This window comes from Podarcis filfolensis (genome assembly GCF_964270895.1).
Source record: "Podarcis filfolensis genome assembly, chromosome: 1".
Classification (NCBI taxonomy): domain Eukaryota; kingdom Metazoa; phylum Chordata; class Lepidosauria; order Squamata; family Lacertidae; genus Podarcis; species Podarcis filfolensis.
In genome coordinates this window covers 130,767,871-130,788,414 of record NC_139604.1, presented here as the reverse complement: position 1 = coordinate 130,788,414, position 20,544 = coordinate 130,767,871, and the positions used below count along the sequence as shown (strand labels likewise).

At 49.0% G+C, this 20,544-nt stretch overlaps 1 protein-coding gene and 1 long non-coding RNA gene across 2 annotated transcripts in view; both read left to right on the top strand.

Moving 5' to 3' along the window:
• LOC310766583 overlaps positions 1 to 20,001 on the top strand; it is a 165,749-nt gene extending 145,748 nt beyond the window's left edge. The window contains exon 2 of the long non-coding RNA XR_014550270.1: positions 16,016 to 20,001. This is a non-coding gene — a long non-coding RNA (uncharacterized lncRNA). The remainder of the gene's footprint in view (positions 1 to 16,015) is intronic.
• The window catches only part of SAMD4A (sterile alpha motif domain containing 4A), a 155,123-nt gene extending 135,122 nt beyond the window's left edge, over positions 1 to 20,001 (top strand). Inside the window, exons 11-14 of the mRNA XM_083613985.1 lie at positions 2,186 to 2,312; positions 3,906 to 3,989; positions 11,387 to 15,585; positions 15,934 to 20,001. Of these exons, the coding sequence (XP_083470111.1) occupies positions 2,186 to 2,312; positions 3,906 to 3,989; positions 11,387 to 11,415 (240 nt within the window). The 3' untranslated portion in view covers positions 11,416 to 15,585; positions 15,934 to 20,001. The remainder of the gene's footprint in view (positions 1 to 2,185; positions 2,313 to 3,905; positions 3,990 to 11,386; positions 15,586 to 15,933) is intronic.
• Positions 20,002 to 20,544: the final 543 nt, after the last annotated feature.

Below are 20,544 nucleotides of genomic sequence, written 5' to 3'. Positions count from 1 at the left end.
CCCAATAGCCCACTCCCCAAACCAGGAGTAGAAGTCAAGTTGTTCAGTTGCCAAAGGTTGCTTTGTCACCACTTTCCTTCGTTGCACTGAAACTAGGTCCTTCTTGGGCTTTGATTGAAAAGAAAGGGAGCCAGAATGATCTGTAGGCATTTCCTGTTTTCACTCTCTTCCTTGCTGCAAAAAGAGGTCCTGTAAAGGGGAGGAAGAGGAGATCAGGCGGGGGGAGGGAGGGAATGCTTTGAGGAAAGGACTGGGGCGGGGTGGAGTTGCATATTCAGGCGCATGTATACGCCTTCTTCTTAAAATAAAAACAAGTGCGGCATTTAGAAAGTTAAAACCTTGCGCAAGATGTAAGCAGCGATGTGAGGGGGAATTGTGAGCCGGGTCTGGAGCCGTTTAGGTTAGAGAAGAGGAGGGGGGGTGCAACATGATAGAAATTTATGCAGTTGAGCATGGCGAGAGAAAAGTTCTTCTCCCTCTCTTGTAACCCCAGAACTCCTGCAGATCCAGTGACGCTGAATGCATAGAGGGGAGGGGAAAGGTATTTTCTTCACGCAGTGTGTAGTTAAACTGCGGAACTCACTGCCACATGAGGCAGGGATGGGCGGCTTTGAAAGAGCATTGGACAAATGCTTCTGGAACAGGACCGAGGAGAGGACTCTTGTGCTTGGATCCTGCGTGCTGGTTTCCCATAGGGCTGGCCTCTGTGAGAACAGGGTGCTGGGCTGGATGGGCCATGGGCCTGATTCAGCCGGCTATTCTTACGTTCTTAATCCGCTCCTACACCACTTGATCAAGACCATGTGAGTCAGCTACTGAAAGAATCTGATGGGAAGCTCTGCATGATGAGGCCAGCCTTGGAGAGAGACTGGCCGTTTAACAAAACTCAAGGGCTCGGAAGTTGGATTTGCTGCTTGGGTTAAACCACAGAGCCTAGGACTTGCCGATCAGAAGGTCGGTGGTTCGAATCCCCGCGACGGGGTGAGCTCCCGTTGCTCAGTCCCTGCTCCTGCCAACCTAGCAGTTCGAAAGCACGTCAAAGTGCAAGTAGATAAATAGGTACCACTCCGGCGGGAAGGTAAACGGCATTTCCGTGCACTGCTCTGGTTCGCCAGAAGCGGCTTAGTCATGCTGGCCACATGACCCGGAAGCTGTACTCCGGCTCCCTCAGCCTATAGAGCGAGATGAGCGCCTCAACCCCAGAGTCGGTCACGACTGGACCTAATGGTCAGGGGTCCCTTTACCTAATGTATGCAACACATCCAAAATCTTCCCGGCGTTGCCCAGTGTGTCATGCCGTGGTGATCATTTCCCTTGTGCCTTCCTGCTTCTGCAGCACGATAGGTCCTAGAGTGTAAAGCAGGGGTCAGCAAACTTTCTCAGCAGGGGGCCGCTCCACTGTCCCTCAGACCTTGTGGGGGGCCAGACTATATTTTTTGGGGGGGAGGGAAATGAACGCATTCCTGTGCCCCATAAATAACCCAGAGATGCATTTTCAATAAAAGCACACATTCTACTCATGTAAAAACACCAGGCAGGCCCCACAAATAACCCAGAGATGCATTTTAAATAAAAGGAAACATTCTACTCATGTAAAAACACGCTGATTCCCAGACCATCCATGGGCCGGATTTAAAAGGCGATTGGGCCGGATCCAGCCCCCATGCCTTAGTTTGCCTACCCATGGTGTAAGGTAAAACTTAAAGGACCCCTGGATGGTTAAGTCCAGTCAAAGGCGACTATGGGGTTGCGACGCTCATCTCGCTTTCAGGCCAAGGGAGCCGGCGTTTGTCCGCAGACAGCTTTCCAGGTCATGTGGCCAGCAGGACTAAACCGCTTCTGGCGCAACGGGACACCGTGACGGAAGCTGGAGCGCATGGAAATGCCGTTTACCTTCCCGCCAGAGCAGTACCTATTTATCTACTTGCACTGGTGTGCTTTCGAACTGCTAGGTTGGTAGGAGTTAGGACAGAGCAACGGGAGGTTACTCTGTTGCGGGGATTCCAACTGCCAACCTTCTGATCGGCAAGCCCAAGAGGCTCAGTGGTTTAGACCACAGCGCCACCTGCGTCCCTATAGGTCCTAGAGTGTACACAGCCAGCGTGGGGTGGGGCATCTTGTACCTTTGTCCCCCGTTGACCTCTGCATTTTGCAGCTTGACAGTGCATGTTCTTCTCCCTTACAGAACCTTTGGTTTGCAAACCCTGGAGGGAGCAACAGCATGCCCAGCCGGACTCACAGCTCCGTGCAGAGGACGCGCTCGCTGCCGGTGCACACCTCTCCGCAAACCATGCTTATGTTTCAGCAGCCAGGTGGGTCAAAGACGTCTTGCTCCTTTGCCAGTCCTCACCCTCATCTTATCTCTGTTAGAATATTCTGTTCCACCTTAAAACAGATGTGTGGATAGTTGTATGACACATGTCTGTTTACACTCCAGCACAGCTTGCTGGGAACTTCCATTTGTGTGCATAGCTTTTGCTTTTGCTGCTTGCCCTTGGACACGAAAGGGAGAAGACATGTTTTTCCTTTGTCCTGATGTATGCTGAATAAACTGCCTGTAAATATGCTCTCACAGCCGTCGCCTGCCACTTCTGTTGTGTGTTATTAACTCTGCTGATTAGAGCGTGCTCCAGCTTCTGAAGGCTTCTGAAGCTGTGGGTCACAGTTTCATGCTGAGCCAAGGCCAGGAGATTGCTCAGCTACCGGCCGGTGGGGCCTGCCAAATTGCCCCTGTTTCCTTGGAAGCATCCCAACAGCCCGCCTAAGCGAGACAGTGGACATTTGGCAAGCTTGCAATCTCCCTTCACCAGTGCCACCACACTCCAAAGTCTTTTGAGAGCCAGTGTGGTGTAGTGGTTAAGAGCGGTAGTCTCGTAATCTGGGGAACCGGGTTCGCGTCTCCGCTCCTCCACATGCAGCTGCTGGGTGATCTTGGGCTTGTCACACTTCTTTGAAGTCTCTCAGCCCCACTCACCTCACAGAGTGTTTGTTGTGGGGGAGGAAGGGAAAGGAGAATGTTAGCCGCTTTGAGACTCCTTAAAGGGAGTGAAAGGCAAAATATCAAATCCAAACTCCTCCTCTTCCTCTTCTTTTAAGCCTATTTTTAGGTGGTGCTTTTAAACCGTCAGGTTAGGAGGGAAATGTGGGGGATTAAATATATGGATCCCTGTGGACCCAGGTGTGTGGGTGAGCAGCGACAGAAAACAACTGGGTGCCTGGTTTCAAAACGTCATGTTCCTGTAGGAAGAGAGCACCAGTAGCAGAGATTAAACTCGCAAAAGTTAAGCAACAGTAAAGCGTTAGGAATATAGGTTCTTGAACCTTTATATCCCATTCAGCTGCACACAGCAGGTGACCTCTTTCTACCGCTCTTGAAATGAGCAGACCACACACTGTTAAGTAAGTTTAAAATGCTTTACTTACAGATTCAAGGTCTCAGTCATGCATTGCTGAGTGCAATACAGAATGTAGTTCCAAATATGTGCTGTAAGCTCAGGAGCAAGCTTATACATGTCCTCCTTGGTTGCAGAGAGAGAGAAAGGAAGCAGAAAGGCTTCACTTCCTTTGCAGAATAGACTATGGCGTAGCCTGACTGAGACTATCTAGCAATACAACTCTGTGGTCCTTTACCCCTTTGTGCACTAACTAGTTGTATTTGACTGCAATCTCCCAGATGAAAAGAGGTGGGCAAGTTCCCTACTCGGCCCAGAATGGATAATAATAATAATAATAATAATAATAATAATAATAATAATAATAATAATAAAAAAATTCTCCAGAAGGAAAAACTTTTGCCTTAACTAGATTTGCAGCCTGGATTTCCTTCCACATGCAGGAAGTGCCTCCAGCTACACTGCAGATATTTCCTATTCTCGTGGAAACACACTTTCTGTTTTTTTCTGCAGAGTTCCAGGTACCAGTGACAGAACCTGACATCAATAATAGGCTGGAGTCGTTGTGCCTCAGTATGACAGAACATGCACTTGGAGGTAAGCGCTTCTCTTGTTTCCAACCTCTTATCTGTGTCAGAAATGTCCTGAGATCCCATCCACACATGACACACAGGAAGACGGTAGAATTCCGGACTGAGCCATGTCAAGCTGCAGTTTAAGGGATTGAGATTTTTTTGGGGGGGGGGAAGGCACACAGAGAGAGACAGAAGCCCTTTGGGGAAGGGTCAGAGCTTGGGATACAAGGAGAAAGCAATTTCTGTCCTGTCCTGCTTTTATTGCAATGCACAGCGTTTCCATTCAGCTACAGTTCGGTTTCTGCTAAAACCATTTTGCTACCCACTGAAGTTACCATAATGAATTGTGCTGGCCAAGTCAACCAAGCCTTATGAGGAACGGTTGAAGGAGTTGGGTATGCTTAGCCTGGACAAAAGAAGACTGGGAAGCGATAGAATTGTTGTTGTTGTTGTTGTTGAGTCGTTTAGTCGTGTCCGACTCTTCGTGACCCCCTGGACCAGAGCACGCCAGGCACTCCTGTCTTCCACTGCCTCCCGCAGTTTGGTCAAACTCATGTTCGTAGCTTCGAGAACACTGTCCAACTATCTCGCCCTCTGTCGTCCCCTTCTCCTTGATCTTTCCCAACATCAGGGTCTTTTCCAGGGAGTCTTCTCTTCTCATGAGGTGGCCTGAGTATTGGAGCCTCAGCTTCAGGATCTGTCCTTCCAATGAGCACTCAGGGCTGATTTCCTTCAGAATGGAGAGGTTTGATCTTCTTGCAGTCCATGGGACTCTCCAGAGTCTCCTCCAGCACCAGAATTCAAAAGCATCCATTCTTCAGCGATCAGCCTTCTTTATGGTCCCGCTCTCACTTCCATACATTACTACTGGGAAAACAATAGCTTTAACTATATGGACCTTTGTTGGCAAGGTTTGTCATTGCTTTTCTCCCAAGAAGCAGGCATCTTTTAATTTCGTGACTGCTGTCACCATCTGCAGTGATCATGGAGCCCAAGAAAGTAAAATCTCTCACTGCCTCCATTTCTTCCCCTTCTATTTGCCAGGAGGTGATGGGACCAGTGGCCAGGATCTTCGTTTTTTTGATGTTGAGCTTCAGACCATATTTTGTGCTCTCCTCTTTCACCCTCATTAAAAGGTTCTTTAATTCCTCCTCACTTTCTGCCATCAAGGTTGTGTCATCTGCATATCTGAGGTTGTTGATATTTCTTCCGGCAATCTTAATTCCGGTTTGGGATTCATCCAGCCCAGCCTTTCGCATGGTGAATTCTGCATATAAGTTAAATAAGCAGGGAGACAATATACAGCCTTGTCGCACTCCTTTCCCAATTTTGAACCAATCAGTTGTTCCATATCCATCTTCAAATATCTGAAGTTTGTATGATTCTAGGAACTCTTGTAAGATAAATGTGTTGTCTTGCTAAATTTCATCTCTGTTGTCTCCCTCTTGGCCGTTCCTACTTCTTGGTTCAGGGGAAATTATTACGAGTCAGTTTGGTTTGTTAGGATGGACCAAGAGTAGCCAGCCAAGGTGGAGCCCTCTGGATGCTGTTAGACTACATCTCCCATCACTCCCTGACCTTTGACCCCGCTGGAGTTGTGCACCAAGAACACCTGGGGCCGACCATGCTGGCTACCCCTGCTATGAGCTGTAGATCTGCAAAATCAGAATAGCACAATTCTAGTCATCATCATCATCAAACCTTTATTGCATTAGCATACAGCCATAGCAGGATAAGACAAAAAATGCTAGAGAGAAGCAACCTAACAAGATTCAGACGATATTACTGGCATTGTGACATTTAAATTACCCTAAAACAATAATGTAAAAATTTAGTTGCCAGCGCCGGGAATCTAAAATGCAGATGTATATAAAACATATAATGGCCCCAAAATAGGCTCGGCACATTAGGTTAAAAAGGTAATACAAAGAATTAAAACAGGTCCAGGTCTGGGACACACTACCCAGTCAGTGTAGCCCTGAGTTTCAAAGCCTGCACTATAAAGATAGCCACCCCACGTGAAATTTGGGGATTTGCATCCACAAGAAGCGATTTCAAACAGTCTTCCTTAGATGTGATGGTGGGCGGGATCAAGAGGAGGAGCTTAGTTCTTATTAGCTCATAAATAGGGCAGTAGAAAAAGAAGTGTATGAAGTCCTCTACTTCATTCATTGTGCATGGACATAGACACTGAGTAATGGGGGTCTTAAAGTAAATCCCCTGCAAGAAGGCCGTGGGTATAGAATGAAAACGGGCCATGGTAAACGCTCTTCTCAAATTGGGCTCCGTCAAGTCTATCAAGTAGTTGGCCAGTGATCTTACCACTTTCAATTTAGGGAGCCACTTGGAGAGGCGAGCTGTGGTGGACTGTGCCCGGTCCATGGCCTCGTCTCTTGTAAGAATCCAGGCCCGGATATTATGATGGTCCCAAGATGACAGCGTGTCAAGATCTGGGAGGGAGTAGCGTGCCGTGATAGTCTCCATGGCCTTGGACCATTTGTTGTTATGAGCACAAGTTAAAAAGGCTTGCCTGGCTAGTAGGGAGCCTGGGGCATTGATTAATTTACAATAAAAACTAATTATTCTAATGTGGGCTCTCGCAACAATAGAGGGGAGGCCCAGTTCTGTTCTTAACTGTGCAGCAACCGAGCCCTTGGGGAGGCCCAGTATCTTTCGCACAATTCTAGTGTTAATAAACAGCTCTGGAGTTCCCAAGCTGTAGCCGGTGGACCACCGCCGATTCACAATCTTCATCCACATGGTCTGTAGTGTATCTGTGGGTTTGTGGCTGAAGATGAGAGACGTCACACAGTATTCTATTATTATTATTATTAATTATTTGTACCCCTCCCACCTGGCTGGGTTTCGGCCCCCGAAGTTCCCAACCCCTGCCACAAACCAATTGCACTGTTAGTCGTGGAATGCAGCCGTCGCTAAAATCATTAGAAACTGGCTTGCTTGTCTACAGTCCTGTACCCACAGGTCTCGGGATAAAATAAAAATTCTAGCTGAGAGGGCAAAGAGGAAGGGGAAAGGCCATGTTTCCCGCTTCCATTACTCACCAACTTAAGCCTGAGATCTTCCTGGCTACTGAAAGTGGATCAGCTGCGTTAGTAACGACAGGGGCAGGCGGTGGGGGTGGGGGGAGGAATTCCTATTTTTTCCTGCAGCTGCTTTGAAAGGAATCTTGCCGAGACATTCCAAGGATCTTGTTCCTCGCTGGTTGTTTTCATTCAGCAATGCTAGACCAAGAATGGCCCGCCGAGCAGCGCTATAAATAACGTTTTAAAGAAAGGGGTCGTTGAGTTTTGAGCTCAGGTGGTTTTGCTGTTTGTTTGCTTTTCTGAAAGGAGACCTGAGCAAGCTCCCTTCTTTCATCTTTTTCCTTTCTCCCCCCCCCCCCCAATAAGTCTGAAAAGCCCCCAGGGGGATGAATCTGAGCATTGGAGCACTTTCCACAATTATTTAGCGGGGAGAGCTGTAATAGTTGGCTGTAGACCCTAGGCTAAGTTGCCGCTGAACGAAACATGGCTGTGTGTGTATGTGTCTCCCTCCTTTCCCCCATCTGTGCCTGCGTGTAACTTTGAAGCCGCAGCCCCCGTCCCCAGAAACATTTCCTCCGTCTCGCTCATGTGCTAAATGGAGAGCATCTTTGGGGGCTGAAATCTGAAAGGGCAGACTCTTCACCCTTCCTCCCACCCCATCTCCATGTGCCCTCCTCCTGGTTTGCCTCGTTCGCAGAGGGAGACTGCGGAGCTGCAAAAGGTTCGCGAAAGGGCGACCCAAGCAGCCGAAGGGATGCGACAACTCCTGTACGAGATCTCTTAGCTTAGAAAACATCAAGTAAGAGGAGATGCGGCAGAAGTGTATAACCAGGCAGAGGGCCTTCTTGGTGGTGGCGCCTGCCCTGTGGCAGGCCCTCCCGTCAGATGCCAAGGAGATCTCTGCAACCTTTAGAAGACACCCGAAGGCAGCCCTGCATATTATTATTATTATTATTATTATTATTATTATTATTATTATTATTTCCCCAGCCACTCTGGGCAGCTCCCAGAAGAATTTTAATAATAACGAAAAAGCGATAAAACATCAAACATTAAAAACTGAGCATGTCGTGTAAGTAATAATAATTAAGTAATAATAATAAAAATATTATAAAAAGTAATAAAAATAAGTAATAATAATAATTTATTTTGAGCCACTCTGGGCTGCTCCCAACAGAATATTAAAAGCACAATAAAACATCAAACATTAAAAACTTCCCTAAACAGGGCCGCCTTCAGATGTCTTCTAAAAGTTGCTTATTTCCTTGACATCTGGTGGGAGGGCGTTCCACAGGGCGGGCGCCACCACCAAGAAGGCCCTCTGCCTGGTTCCCTGTAACCTCACTTCTCGCAATGAGGGAACCACCAGAAGGCCCTTGGAGCTGGACCTCAGCGTCCGGGCTGAACGATGGGGGTGGAGACGCTCCTTCAGGTCTACTGGGCCGAGGCCATTTAGGGTTTTAAAGGTCAGCACCAACACTTTGAATTGTGCTTGGAAATGTACTGTATAGGGGAGTTTTTATTGTTTGCTGTATTTTTTTCTTCCGTTTTAAAATCCCCCATCTTCTCCCTTCGTGGCGTCTTTCCAGTTTGTTCAGGAAACGTCGCAGGGGGGTCGTGAGAGTTGTTTTACAGCTTTTTCTCCATGACCCTGGAACCCTGGAACACTTGGGATACTGGGACACTGGGACACTCCCTCCTCCTAGTTATTTTTTCACTCAGTCACAGGCCAGACGTTGCTTTCAACGTCTCTCACACTCAAAACATTCACTGGAGTGTCCCCACACGCACATTCAGCAACCCATGCACCTCCCTCAATCCCTTTTTTACCAAAACCAAAACCACAACCGGCAGCGCTTAGACTTCGACCGGGGCCCAGCAGCACCCTTTACTGCTTTTTCTGGGCGATACCAAAACCAGTGGCACTTTTTCTACCCTACTGGTTGGGCTGATCAGGCCCTGTTTGCTTGCTCCCACCTATGCCCTGTGGAGCCTACCTTGTTCCTCGAGGTACCTTCTTTCGGCCGTTGCTTTTCTCCGGTCCTTGCAGTGTGTCCACTCAGGAACGGGTGGCAATTCCTCCCACGAACTTGGCAGGATGTGCACTGGAACTGCTGACACGAACCGAGCTGTTCACCACAGGGACGCCTTGGACCCACATCCCTTATCCTCAGGGAATCTGTTTTTCCCGGCCAAACGCACCAAGAAATGTAGCCTTATGTGGCTTTGCCCTCGGGTGGGGAAAATATTGCGCCTGGGAAAGGGAAGTGGGAGTCAACAGACACTCAAGGAATAGTTTCGGAGAAAAGGCTTTTATTTCTACCATCCATGAACTGGTAGAAGGAGCAAGTGTGATAAGTCACAAAAAGCATGCACGAAATTCACAGTCATGTGCACAAGCATATATACCCCTTTCCAGTTCCCTCCCCCTTTCTCCTCCCTCAGGAGTTCCTCTGAGCATGAACAGAAAGCTGTCTTGGGACTATTGGGACTCTTGGCACCCTTCCCAGGAAAGGGGTTTCAGAGTGTTCAGATATGTTTCAATCTCTTGTTCTGGCATGGTTCCCGGACAGAAAGTAAGTTGCAATGTGCTTCTTTAGCAAGGCCAGAAGGCATCAGAAAGGCCTGAGAAACAATGGACTGTTCTCTACCTTTTGTTACAGCAGAGCGGAATGTTTCTGATGCTTAGCTGCCGAGAAAATGATTTTGAAAAGCTTTGAGAAGCTTTGAGCCTGCTTTGGTGGGGGGTGACTTCGGGCCTAGGTGAGGTCACCTGTCCTCACCTTCCTTCATTATGTTTTTGTATATTTTGCAAGCTGCCCAGAATGGCTGGGGCAACCCAGTCAAATGGACTGGGCATTTATTATTATTATTATTATTATTATTATTATTATTATTATTATATGCATGGCACATGATGTCTGTGCTCTGGCAACCGCAGGAGGTCAGGGTCTGGCTAGACGAGGAGGAATGGCGGGGAATCCCCCCCAGGGAAGCGTCAGAGGGGGAAAGCCCCCAGCCAGGAGAATGATGGTGCGATGCAGGAGGCAGACCAGAGGAAGAAGGGGTTGCAGGCAGGTTGGAGGCTGAGCAAGCAGCAGGTTTAGGCGAGACGGAAGTAGAGGAGGAGGAGGAGCAGTCTGAGGCTGCAACAGATCCCCAGCCACCTGACAGCTCCCCTGTTTCCTTCTCCTGTCCTCCTCTGTCCCCAAGGATGGCATTACGTATACATAGAGAGCCCCACAGAGGAGGAGTTTGTGACTGTTGGGATGGCAGACAGCTGAGGAGGAGCCTTAGGAGGAAGTGGGGAGCTCAGATCCTCAGTTCTCACCAAGGCTAGTCCTGCCCGTGTATTTCTATTTTGTCTCTACGAGTACAAAAAATCAAACTTACTGCTCATCTCTGAGTTTCTGTGCTGAACTGCTGCTGGACCAGCCCTGGCAGAGGAGGGGAATGGGCTCTTGTGCTCTTAAATTGCTCCGTTTCCTTGGGGCGGGAGAGGAGAGGAATCGTTTGCCTTCACTCGCCTGCCACTGAAATTCCTCCTGAATAGGATGCAGAATTGGATAAAATGACAGGAAGGATTTGAAACCTGCAGGACCAGAGATTTACAGAAGACTGGAAGAAGTATATGAACTATTTGAAAAGCAGTTGTAACCAACAAATTACGCTAGTAGGACTGCAAGAAGTTTTGTAAGGAGAAATATATGAAGTGTTAAAAGGTAAAGGGACCCCTGACCATTGGGTCCAGTTGTGACCGACTCTGGGGTTGCGGCGCTCATCTCGCTTTACTGGCCGAGGGAGCCGGCGTACAGCTTCTGGGTATGTGGCCAGCATGACTAAGCCGCTTCTGGCGAACCAGAGCAGCGCATGGAAACACCGTTTACCTTCCCGCCAGAGTGGTGCCTATTTATCTACTTGCACTGGCATGCTTTTGAACTGCTAGGTTGGCAGGAGCAGGGACCGAGCAACAGGAGCTCACCCCGTCGCGGGGATTCGAACCGCCAACCTTCAGCAAGTCCTAGGCTCCGTGGTTTAACCCACAGCGCCACCCGCATCCCACATGAAGTGTTACAAAGTAGATAAAGAATAGAGATATTGGTTATGAGTTTTAAATGTAATAGGAATTTTCAGGCAGGACTGATGGAAGTCAAAAAACTGAATAAGATGTTAAAGTATGTTTAATTACTGTTGAAAATGGTATGTTAACACACACACACACACACACACACACACACACACATATATATATATATATATATATATATATATATATATATATATATATGAAATTCCTCATGCATAGCCTTTCCATCTCAGCCAGCCTCCAGCCTTTGGTCTGGCAGCCTCTTAACAGTGAACCTCACCCTTTCAGATGGTGTCGACAGAACCTCGACGATCTAGAAGACGGAGGTGTCTGCAGTGAGAACGCTGGCCGTCGGCAAATTGGGCTGCTGGACCAGCGGCAAAGTTGCCAGCGAGTCCCCGGACGTGTCAAGGATCCCTGGAGATAATTTGCAACCTTTCCGTTGCCGTTTTCTTCTCTCTGTGTCTCTCTGTCTGTCTGTCTGTCTGTCTCTTGTCTCCTCCTCTCTCCATCTCTGTTTACATTTTGTAAAAGGGTCACACTTATATTGCTGTTACGCATCGTCAAGAAACAGGACTGGGATCCGCCAGGTTTATGATTATGCACAAAACAGAGAAATAACATTGGGTGGGGAGCGGAAGATGTCGGAGGGCTTCGTCAGAGGAGCAGGCCGTGGCTAAGGGCAAGCCCCTTAGCAGCCAAATAATATGCTCGGAGCATCCGTTGGGAACGGGCAGCGGGGGTGGCAGACGGAACCGCTCCTGCCGAAGAGACTTTCTGAAATAACGTCACCGAAGCATGAAGACGACGACGCAGAGAGCGACGCGTCGGCCATCTGTAAATAGGAGCTGTGTTTCACTGACATTCACTGTTTTGAGCTGCAGTTGTTGTCGGGGGGGCGGCAGCGGCGGCGGAAAGGAAATTAAAAAGGCCAAACTAATTTCCCTCCGTTGGCGTCCAAAAGAGCGGCTTTGGGTTCTGCGCATTGTTTACACGAAGAGCGCGGCAGGTGTGCAGAGCGCGCCCCCACAAACACCTCTTCCTCCTCCTCTCGCAGTGTTAAGTTGATGAACCGACCGAGTGGGCCAGTCCCAGCCCCCTGGCCTGCCACTTGGGGGGGACGTCTAGCGTGGCCCAGACTCCCTTGCCAGCACCCCAATCTCGCCTGCCACGTTCTCTCCAGGATCAAGGGCGCTTCCACCAGGCAGAACAGGGAAACCGCAGGCACAGTGAGAGAGGGGAGCGGAACAAGGCCCTTCGGTCTTGCCAGAATAATTTTGCCGCCGCCTGCAAGGACTCGTCTCGCTGACGTAAAGGATCTTTTGCATGGCATTTTTGTGTGTGCGTGTGTTTGTTTGTGTGTGTGTGTGTGTCTTATAGCAGCAGGTTTGCCTTTGAAAATAACTGCCAAGCTATTGCTTCTATAGAGGGGGCTGCGGGAGGCACTTGCGTGACTTTTTTCTTGACTTTCCGAGCCAGGGGCAGAGCAGGGCGCCGAAGGAAGGAACGAGATTTGTGGCAGGGCAGGCAGGAGGAACTGCGTCTGGAGGTGCCGCAGAGAAGCCTCCGCTCCTTAGATTGCGTCTGTGTGCATATATTTGTATGTATGTGTGTGAGAGAAAATAGAAAAGATGTTGCATATGGACTCGCGAGCCCATGTCCTAGGAGGAAGAGAACATCTCAGAGATGCTTCTCTGGGAGAATAAGAGAACCATGTCCACTCAGAGACTCATCTTGCTTTCGGCTTGGTACCTGAAGTGTAGGGTGGCAATGGGACTCGGCTCATTGAGCAACACAGGCATGGCCGTCTTGTGTCAGACTGAAAGCTGCTGGTTGGGTGGCAGCAGCCATGAGAGCGGGGAGTCCATTTGGACCACCCTATTTCTAGGACCCAAGCCCTATCTGCTTGGCATTGCTTGCCACTCAAGGGGACGGGTCCAGTTGGGAACCAGAAGTGTTGGTGTGGGCAAGGGTCAGGTCGCCTAAACCAGGCACCCCCAACCTGCGGCCCTCCAGACGTTTTTGGCCTACAACTCCCATGATGCCTAGCTAACAGGACCAGTGGTCAGGGATGATGGGAATTGTAGTCCAAAACATCTGGAGGGCCGAAGGCTGGGGATACCATGCATGAGATCAGTAGTACATCAGATTTCTCCCCAGGGAAGCCATATAACAAGCTGCGAGACCTACCAAGACCTGGGTCAAATCCTGCATTGCAGCTTTAACGACCAGTGCCCGTTGGGAATGACAGGGTGGGCATCATGGAGCCCAACAGCAGGTGGCGCCAGAGCCAGTGAGAGATTGAGATGTCCCTATCTACTCCCTGCAGAGTTCTCCACGGGCAACACTGAGGCTCAAGGGGGAGTTGGCAGTCAATGCCACCCGCTGGATAGGTTGTACGCAAGAAGGCAGGCGGGTGGTGGCTGACTGAGGCTGGCAAGGCCCTGCCCCCTTCGCACCAAATGGACTAGCCTCCATTGGTGGCAGAGAGCAGTTGGGGTAGCCCTTTGCCAACCTGGTCCCACCCAGATGTTTTGGCCGGCAGTTCCTGTCAGCCCCAGCCAGCACTGCCCTGCTGGTAGGAGTTGGGGCCCCAAAAACATCTGGGGAACCCCAGATTGTCAAAGGATGGCATAAGCAGCCTCCCACGTGGCGTCAGAGTTCTTACCTGCCCCTGACGTAACTTTAGAAGGTAGCCCTGACTTCCAAGTAAGCCTGCTTCCAATCTGGGTACCCTTGGAAGACCCTTTGAAATACCAGCAGGGCCTGACGTCCACGCCGACGTGTCTGGGGACCGGAGTGCTGCTCATTCAACCCCACTTTCTTTTCCCGGCCTGTGAGGTAATCGGAGGAGAGGGTGCCGAGGCGTCTTCTCAGGAGGGGATGAACGTGCCTTTCCTGTGCCGAAGATCTGCGCAGGAGGGAAGGGTAAACAGAGCGGCTGGAGGCAGCCGTCTCCCCGTCTAAATGGGGCATCTGTTCCCCGGCGTGTTTGTGCTGGAAGGCAGACACTGATGCCTTTCTCTGGGCCTGGCGAACGGGGATCCGTGCGCCGGGCCAGGAGGGAAAAGAAGCAGGCCAAGGCCTGTCTCCCCTCATGAGCACAGCAGGAGAGGTCAGTGCATGGAGGGGTCGAGGGGGAAACAAGGCTTCAAAAGAAAACAGCTCTGGCCGAGCGCAGCTTCCCAAACAAGTAGGCTCATGCGCCTACTTTTTCCACTGACGCTCCCATCTCAGACCTGGCCAGATTTAATCCAAGCAGGTCTAGGAAGCCTTTGAAGGCAGCCTCTGTGCAAACCTGCGAGAGATGTGAGGTCACCTCGGAAACTTGGTTTGCGTGGCATCGGTACGGTTTGCTCTGTCTTAAACAAGAGCCGCACCGTCCGCAAGCGCGATTTGCCTGTTTCTTGTGGCCCAGAAAACTTGGCTGCTGGAGAAGGAGTGTGACTTGCAGACTCCCAAACGCCCAATCCTTGCTCCCGTGTCTTTGCAGTGGCGTGCTGTTGCCACCTGCAGGAAGATATAGCTTTAAAAATAAATAAATAAGTGTGCGCAGCTGAAATATACGTCACGTTTTGGTGCATCACATCATACCAGCATATTCCGTGATACCTGATTCTAAGGGCTCACCGAGTCAGCGCGTGCTTTGGGGGGGGGGTCTGTGCACCGTGCAGATTGGTGCATCATTTCAGCATTTCTGGATGCAGCAGGGCAGGAGCGCAGCCCGTTCAGCCATGCTGGCACTAGCCGACCCCTCAGGGCTAGTTCCTGCCACACTGGCTTCAGTGGGGGGGAAAGGAAACACCTCTGCCTCTTCTTCCCCCGGGATGCTTCTTCCGTTCTCAGATGTGTGCCACAGTGCCAAGCAATGGGCATCTTCACTCTGCGAATCATAAATTGATTTGAAACCAGTTTCATCGCCGTGGCTCCCCTTGGAACAACCTCCGTAGAATCCCGGAACTGCAGAATGGAAAGGGAACCCAGGTGGTCATCCATTCCAACCCTCTGCAATGGAGGGAATCCCCTTGGGAAATGTAGTTTTGAGATGGTGCTCTCAGGAATCATTGCAATGGTGTATAGCCTGCAGGTTTATATGGGCTTGAGACCAGTTTTAAGTGGATGTGGTCCCCTTAAACCCCCTTACTGAACTTGTGGGGAGATCCTGGGTGTCCTCTGTTGCGTATCCTCAGCTCCATTACAGAACTGCAGCTGGCAGGGCCCCCGGGTGGAAGCCATCCTCATTTAAGCCAGGTGTGCGCTACCTTTGGCCCTCCAGATGTTGCTGAACTTAAACCTCTCATTATCCCGGGCCCCTGGCATTGCTTTCTGCAGCTGATGGAGGTGGAAGTTCAACATCCAGTGGGCCATAGTTTCTGCACTCCTGGTTTACACCAAAATGAAACAGGTTGGCATGTTACAGGTAGGTAGCCGTGTTGGTCTGTCGTAGTCAAAACAAAATAAAAAAATTCCTTCCAGTGACACCTTAGGTAAAGGTAAAGGGACCCCTGACCATTAGGTCCAGTCGTGACCGACTCTGGGGCTATGGCGCTCATCTCGCTTTATTGGCTGAAGGAGCCGGCGTTTGTCCACAGACAGCTTCCGGGTCATGTGGCCAGCATGACTAAGCTGCTTCTGGCGAACCAGAGCAGCGCACGGAAACGCCGTTTACCTTCCCGCCGGAGCGGTACCTATTTATCTACTTGCACTTTGATGTGCTTTCTAACTGCTAGGTTGGTGGGAGCAGGGACCGAGCAACGGGAGCTCACCCCGTCGTGGGGATTTGAACCGCCAACCTTCTGATCGGCAAGTACTAGGCTCTGTGGTTTAACCCACAGCGCCACCCGCGTCCCTCTTCTTCAGATACCTGTGCATGCACACGAAAGCTCATACCAATAACAAACTTAGTTGGTCTCTAAGGTGCTGCTGGAAGGAATTTTTTTTATTTTGTTTCAAGGTTGACATGTGGTTGAGCCCAAGAAGTGCTACAGGAAGCCCCTGTCCCGACGCATCTATCCCGTGTGAGTCAATTGCCTTTCCCCCAGAGAGTCTCTCATGGCCCAGTTTTATTTGGGAAGAACGGTTTTCTTTCTCCACCTGATCAAGGTTTAACTCAGTGCCAAACACTTGCTGCGACTTTCTTTTCCAGTCAGCGGAGGGGAGAGGAAGGGGCAGAGCTGTGCCTCAGCATCTGTCTTGAGCCTCCGGGCAGAGAGATCTACGTAAATGCATTCGATATGCCATATTTTGAAGGCGTGCGTTGTTGTTTTTCGTTTTCCTCCTCCTCAAAACAAAAGGTGCCAAAATACAGTTTTCGTTTCTGTGATTCTAGCGGGAATGCGTGATGCTAAAGGGCGGTGTGGGTGTGTTGTGTTTTGATCGTATTAAAGAAGGAACGCAGTCCTGGAGGGGAAGGTTTTAGAAAGTGGTTTGTTTCAAGGCACCCAGGAAGAGGGGGCACAGCCTGCCCCGGGTCCACTCCCTCGCGGGGGGGGGGGTTCTCTGGAGGGCGGCCTGACCAATTTTGCTCAGGTTATCAATTGTGAGGGGCGAGGGAGAAGCAGCGGGCACAGAAGAGAGTGGAGGATGCAGATTGGACACAGAGAGGGTTTTTTTGGGGGGTGTCCTACAAAACTTGAGTGGCGTTGCTTGTGCAGGGAAACGGGGGGGGGTTGGGTAGAAAAGGAAGAAGTTCCTGAAAAGTATTTAGAAATCTGGGGGGGGGACCCTTTTATTTATTCATTTGCTGAATATAGGAAAACAGAGGTTATCTGATTATTAAGAGATATTATTTTGGATAAATATATGAATTATAACTCGCTATGGCTGGTAACCATGATAGAAATTCTGAGAATAACCATATGCTTGCTTGCTTGCTTGCTTTCTTTCTTTCTTTCTTTCTTTCTTTCTTTCTTTCTTTCTTTCTTTCTTTCTTTCTTTCTTTCTTTTGCTTGGAATAAGAGAGCTTCTTTTCCATTCGCAGTGTGTTGAGACATTGTCTTAGGTTTTGTGTGTGTGTGTGTGTTTGTGTGTTTCTTTTTTAATCAAAAGAGGCTTTAGATACGTTTCAAAAAGGCCCTCCCCCCCCCCAGGTTCCCTCTTAGTTCCTGTATTGACTGCAGGAAAAAGGGGGTGGGGTGGGGGACACACCCCATAAGTATCTAATCTAAAAATTAAATCTATTTATAAAAAAAGTGGGGAAGTTGCATGCAAAAGGCCGTGGAAGTCAGATGTTTAGTATTTTAAAACAAAACAAAAAAAAGTGGCAGTGCCTTTCATTTTTCTATTTACTCATTTATCACCAAATGCAACCGTTTTATAATAAGCAATTGTAGGATAGCGTCAGAAATTGCGAAATATTTCACTATGTAGAAATGTGTGGAGTTCTGTTATGGCTGTTATTATTATTATTATTATTTTGTCCTCCCCCTTCTCCTTGCTCTCATCGCAAGAGTGTATTAAGCTGGTTATGTCGGCTGCCAGAGACAACTTGTTACTATGCGATTTTATCACCTATGAAATTTATATTGCTGCTTTTCCTTTTAGCGGTTTGCGGCTTAATTGTTGACGGGGAAATGCAAGGGAGATTTCACGTATCCAGATTGCGGCAGCGGGGGATTCTGGGAAGGGGCTTCTGGTGTGTCCCCCCCCCCGCCGCAGAATTCATTTGATGGGCAGTAGCTGGCAGGGGTTGGAGCCAAGAAGAACGAAGCACGGGGGGGGTGTGTTTTTTTTGGGGGGAGCAGCGTCGCTTTTACTTCCTGCACTGTGATACCGTCTATACTGCAACGTGAAGCAACCCTAGTATACCTCCAAGTGCCCTTGGCTGTGTTGCGCACTGCGGAAACAAACTGTGCAGGCCGCAGGGTGATGCAGGTCTCTGCACAATTCCGTAGGCCCATCAGCTGGATGGGAAACAGCCCGGCTGCGAGGGGACGCAAGGCTTGCAGCGGTTCGAGGCGCCTCGGTGACCTTGCGCGACAAGGTCCCCGTTCGTTCCCAGGAGACTTGCGAAAGGGGAGTCTCCCAGCAGACCTTGAGCCATGTTCCTCAGCCAAGGATGGGCACCAAACAAGGTTGTCTTTGCTGCGTGAAGAACAAACCTACCTACCTGGATTTGGGGCCTGGATTCGGCGAGGTTTGGGCCAGCGCTCTGTGCCTGGCAAAACAGGGCCCCAAAATACATCTTCCCCCCCTGGCCCATGGCAAGCTTGCCTGTTGAATACAAGTCTTGCAATCGCTTGTAACTCCACCTGGATGTCCGAAATGACCATCTGCACAGCTGTTGTCAAGCAGTTTGCTTTTACCGCAGTGAGAGACACACATACGCCGCAGCCTCCTTAGACCCCAAATTCTGGGCCACGGCAGTGCCTTTTTTCCTCTCTCCCCCCCCCCTTTATTTTTCCCGGGTGGGGCCAAGGACGAATGACGCTGAGGAAACCCAGCCTTTCTTTTGAGGCGTCATTCGATGCTCCCTTTTCGTTCAGCTTCCTCCGACGCAGTCTAGGCATCTTCCCCTTGCTGTTCTGAGATCACAGAGGGGAGAGGGTGGTTTCACAGCCCTGCTCCCCGAACCAGCGCTTATGAAGATAGATGTAGAGACCTGCAGGCAGTTCAGATTGCTGCAGAATTGGCACTCTGCATATGGCGCCAGCCTCCCACGTTAAAGCCAGAACTTGGCTATTTTGTCTCATCAGCATCCTCTCTCTCTCTCTGGGTTTATAAGGGCTGATCTGGATGTTACCTTCTCCCTCCTCTTTCTGCACTGAAGGCAAGCAGTGTGTGGCATGTGGTATTTCCCCCAGATCAGTCTCTGCCAACCTGGCCCTCCCCACTTGCTTTTGGACTTCAGCTTCCATCAGCGCCAGCTGGCATAGCTGCCCAGAAAGCAACAGGTTGGCAAAGACTGGCAGAGACCTTCGCGGGAAGAGGGGGGTGAAGATACACCCAGAACAGCTGCAACTCCATGTCCCATAACATCTGGCGAAGCCTGTCTGCAGAGCCCTCTTGCCGTCCCCCGTTTTGCCCTTCCCACCCCCAAACTCCCCGGTCTTTCGAAGTTTTCCTGGATGTGCCTGATTTGAAGCAGGAAGGAAAGAGTAGACCTTGTAGAAAGTATAATTTGCACACAGCTATGATAACACTAAAGTTGATTTTATACAAGTCATCAAGAGTTTGCAAAGTGAGTTTTATTTTTTGTATTCCTTTAATCTTTACTTAAAAAAATAAAAATAAACGGTGAATGTGTATTCCTCTGGGAGGAATTGCAAGAAAACGGGAATGTTAATAAATGTTGAAGAAGAAGAAAAAAAAGCAAAATACTTCCTCCCTTATTAATATATAACTCTTATGTATTTATGCCTCCTGTAAGCAAATGAAAATGAAAACAAAAAAAAAGCTTGGGTTTCTGTTCTGCTGCATGCCTGCTTTTGGCACTGAAACACACCTTCTGTTGTTTTGCATGCGTTTTAGTCTTGACCTCTTCTTTTCATTTTCTTTGGTGGGGGGAAGGGTGTATTTCCCCTGTATAAAATTAGTGCACAAAGAAATATTTTTGCCTAGTTAATGTTGCCAAGCAATGCATATTTTTTAAGAAAGGAAATTTGTCATATATGGAAATAGCATGTTTGTTTACACGTTTCAGCTTCCTGATTATACAGAAGAAGAAAAAGAAGGGGGGGCGGAAACAAAACACACTATAAACGTTTGGGGATGCTGTAATTTCTTTGCAAGTGTACAGTTTTCAATTCGCTGTTATTACTGGTGAAACACCCTCGTGGTTTCAACTTGCTACGATATATATTTATTATTCGTCCTCCTCTCATGTAACTAGGAATCATGCCTATGTTTCATATCAACGTTATATTGGAAGTGAAGGGAGATGATTAATACAAGATTTTGTAACACTGGTGAGTGTTGGCTGTTTATGTGGGCGCTTGGTTTTGTTGTGATTTAGAGTGGGGAGGGAAATTATCCTTTCTCGTCGTTATCTGCTGGTACATTTCCCCTGCACAAACCCTCTGGAAGTGAGCAGAATAATCTAACTGAAAGTATTTGGCAATGATTTTTAACTACCGTATTTTTCGCTCCATAAGACGCACCCGACCATAAGATGCACCTCGTTTTTAGAGGGGGGATGCAAGGAAAAAAATATTCTTTAAAGGGAGCGCTGAGCAGAGCCTCCCACCTGCATTCGCTCCATAAGACGCACACACATTTCCCCTTACTTTTTAGGAGGGGAAAAGTGTGTCTTAGGGAGTGAAATATACGGTGTTTCTATGCAATCTTTACCCTTTACCTACCAAGCCAAACAGAATTATATCAATTGAACAAAAAATAGCTTTTGAATTTCTAAGTCATGCAACAACTTTTTAGCACCCCTCATTTGGGGAATTTGAAAAATTTGGCAAGTCCTATTGTGCCACACATACCTTCAGTATAGGGATAGG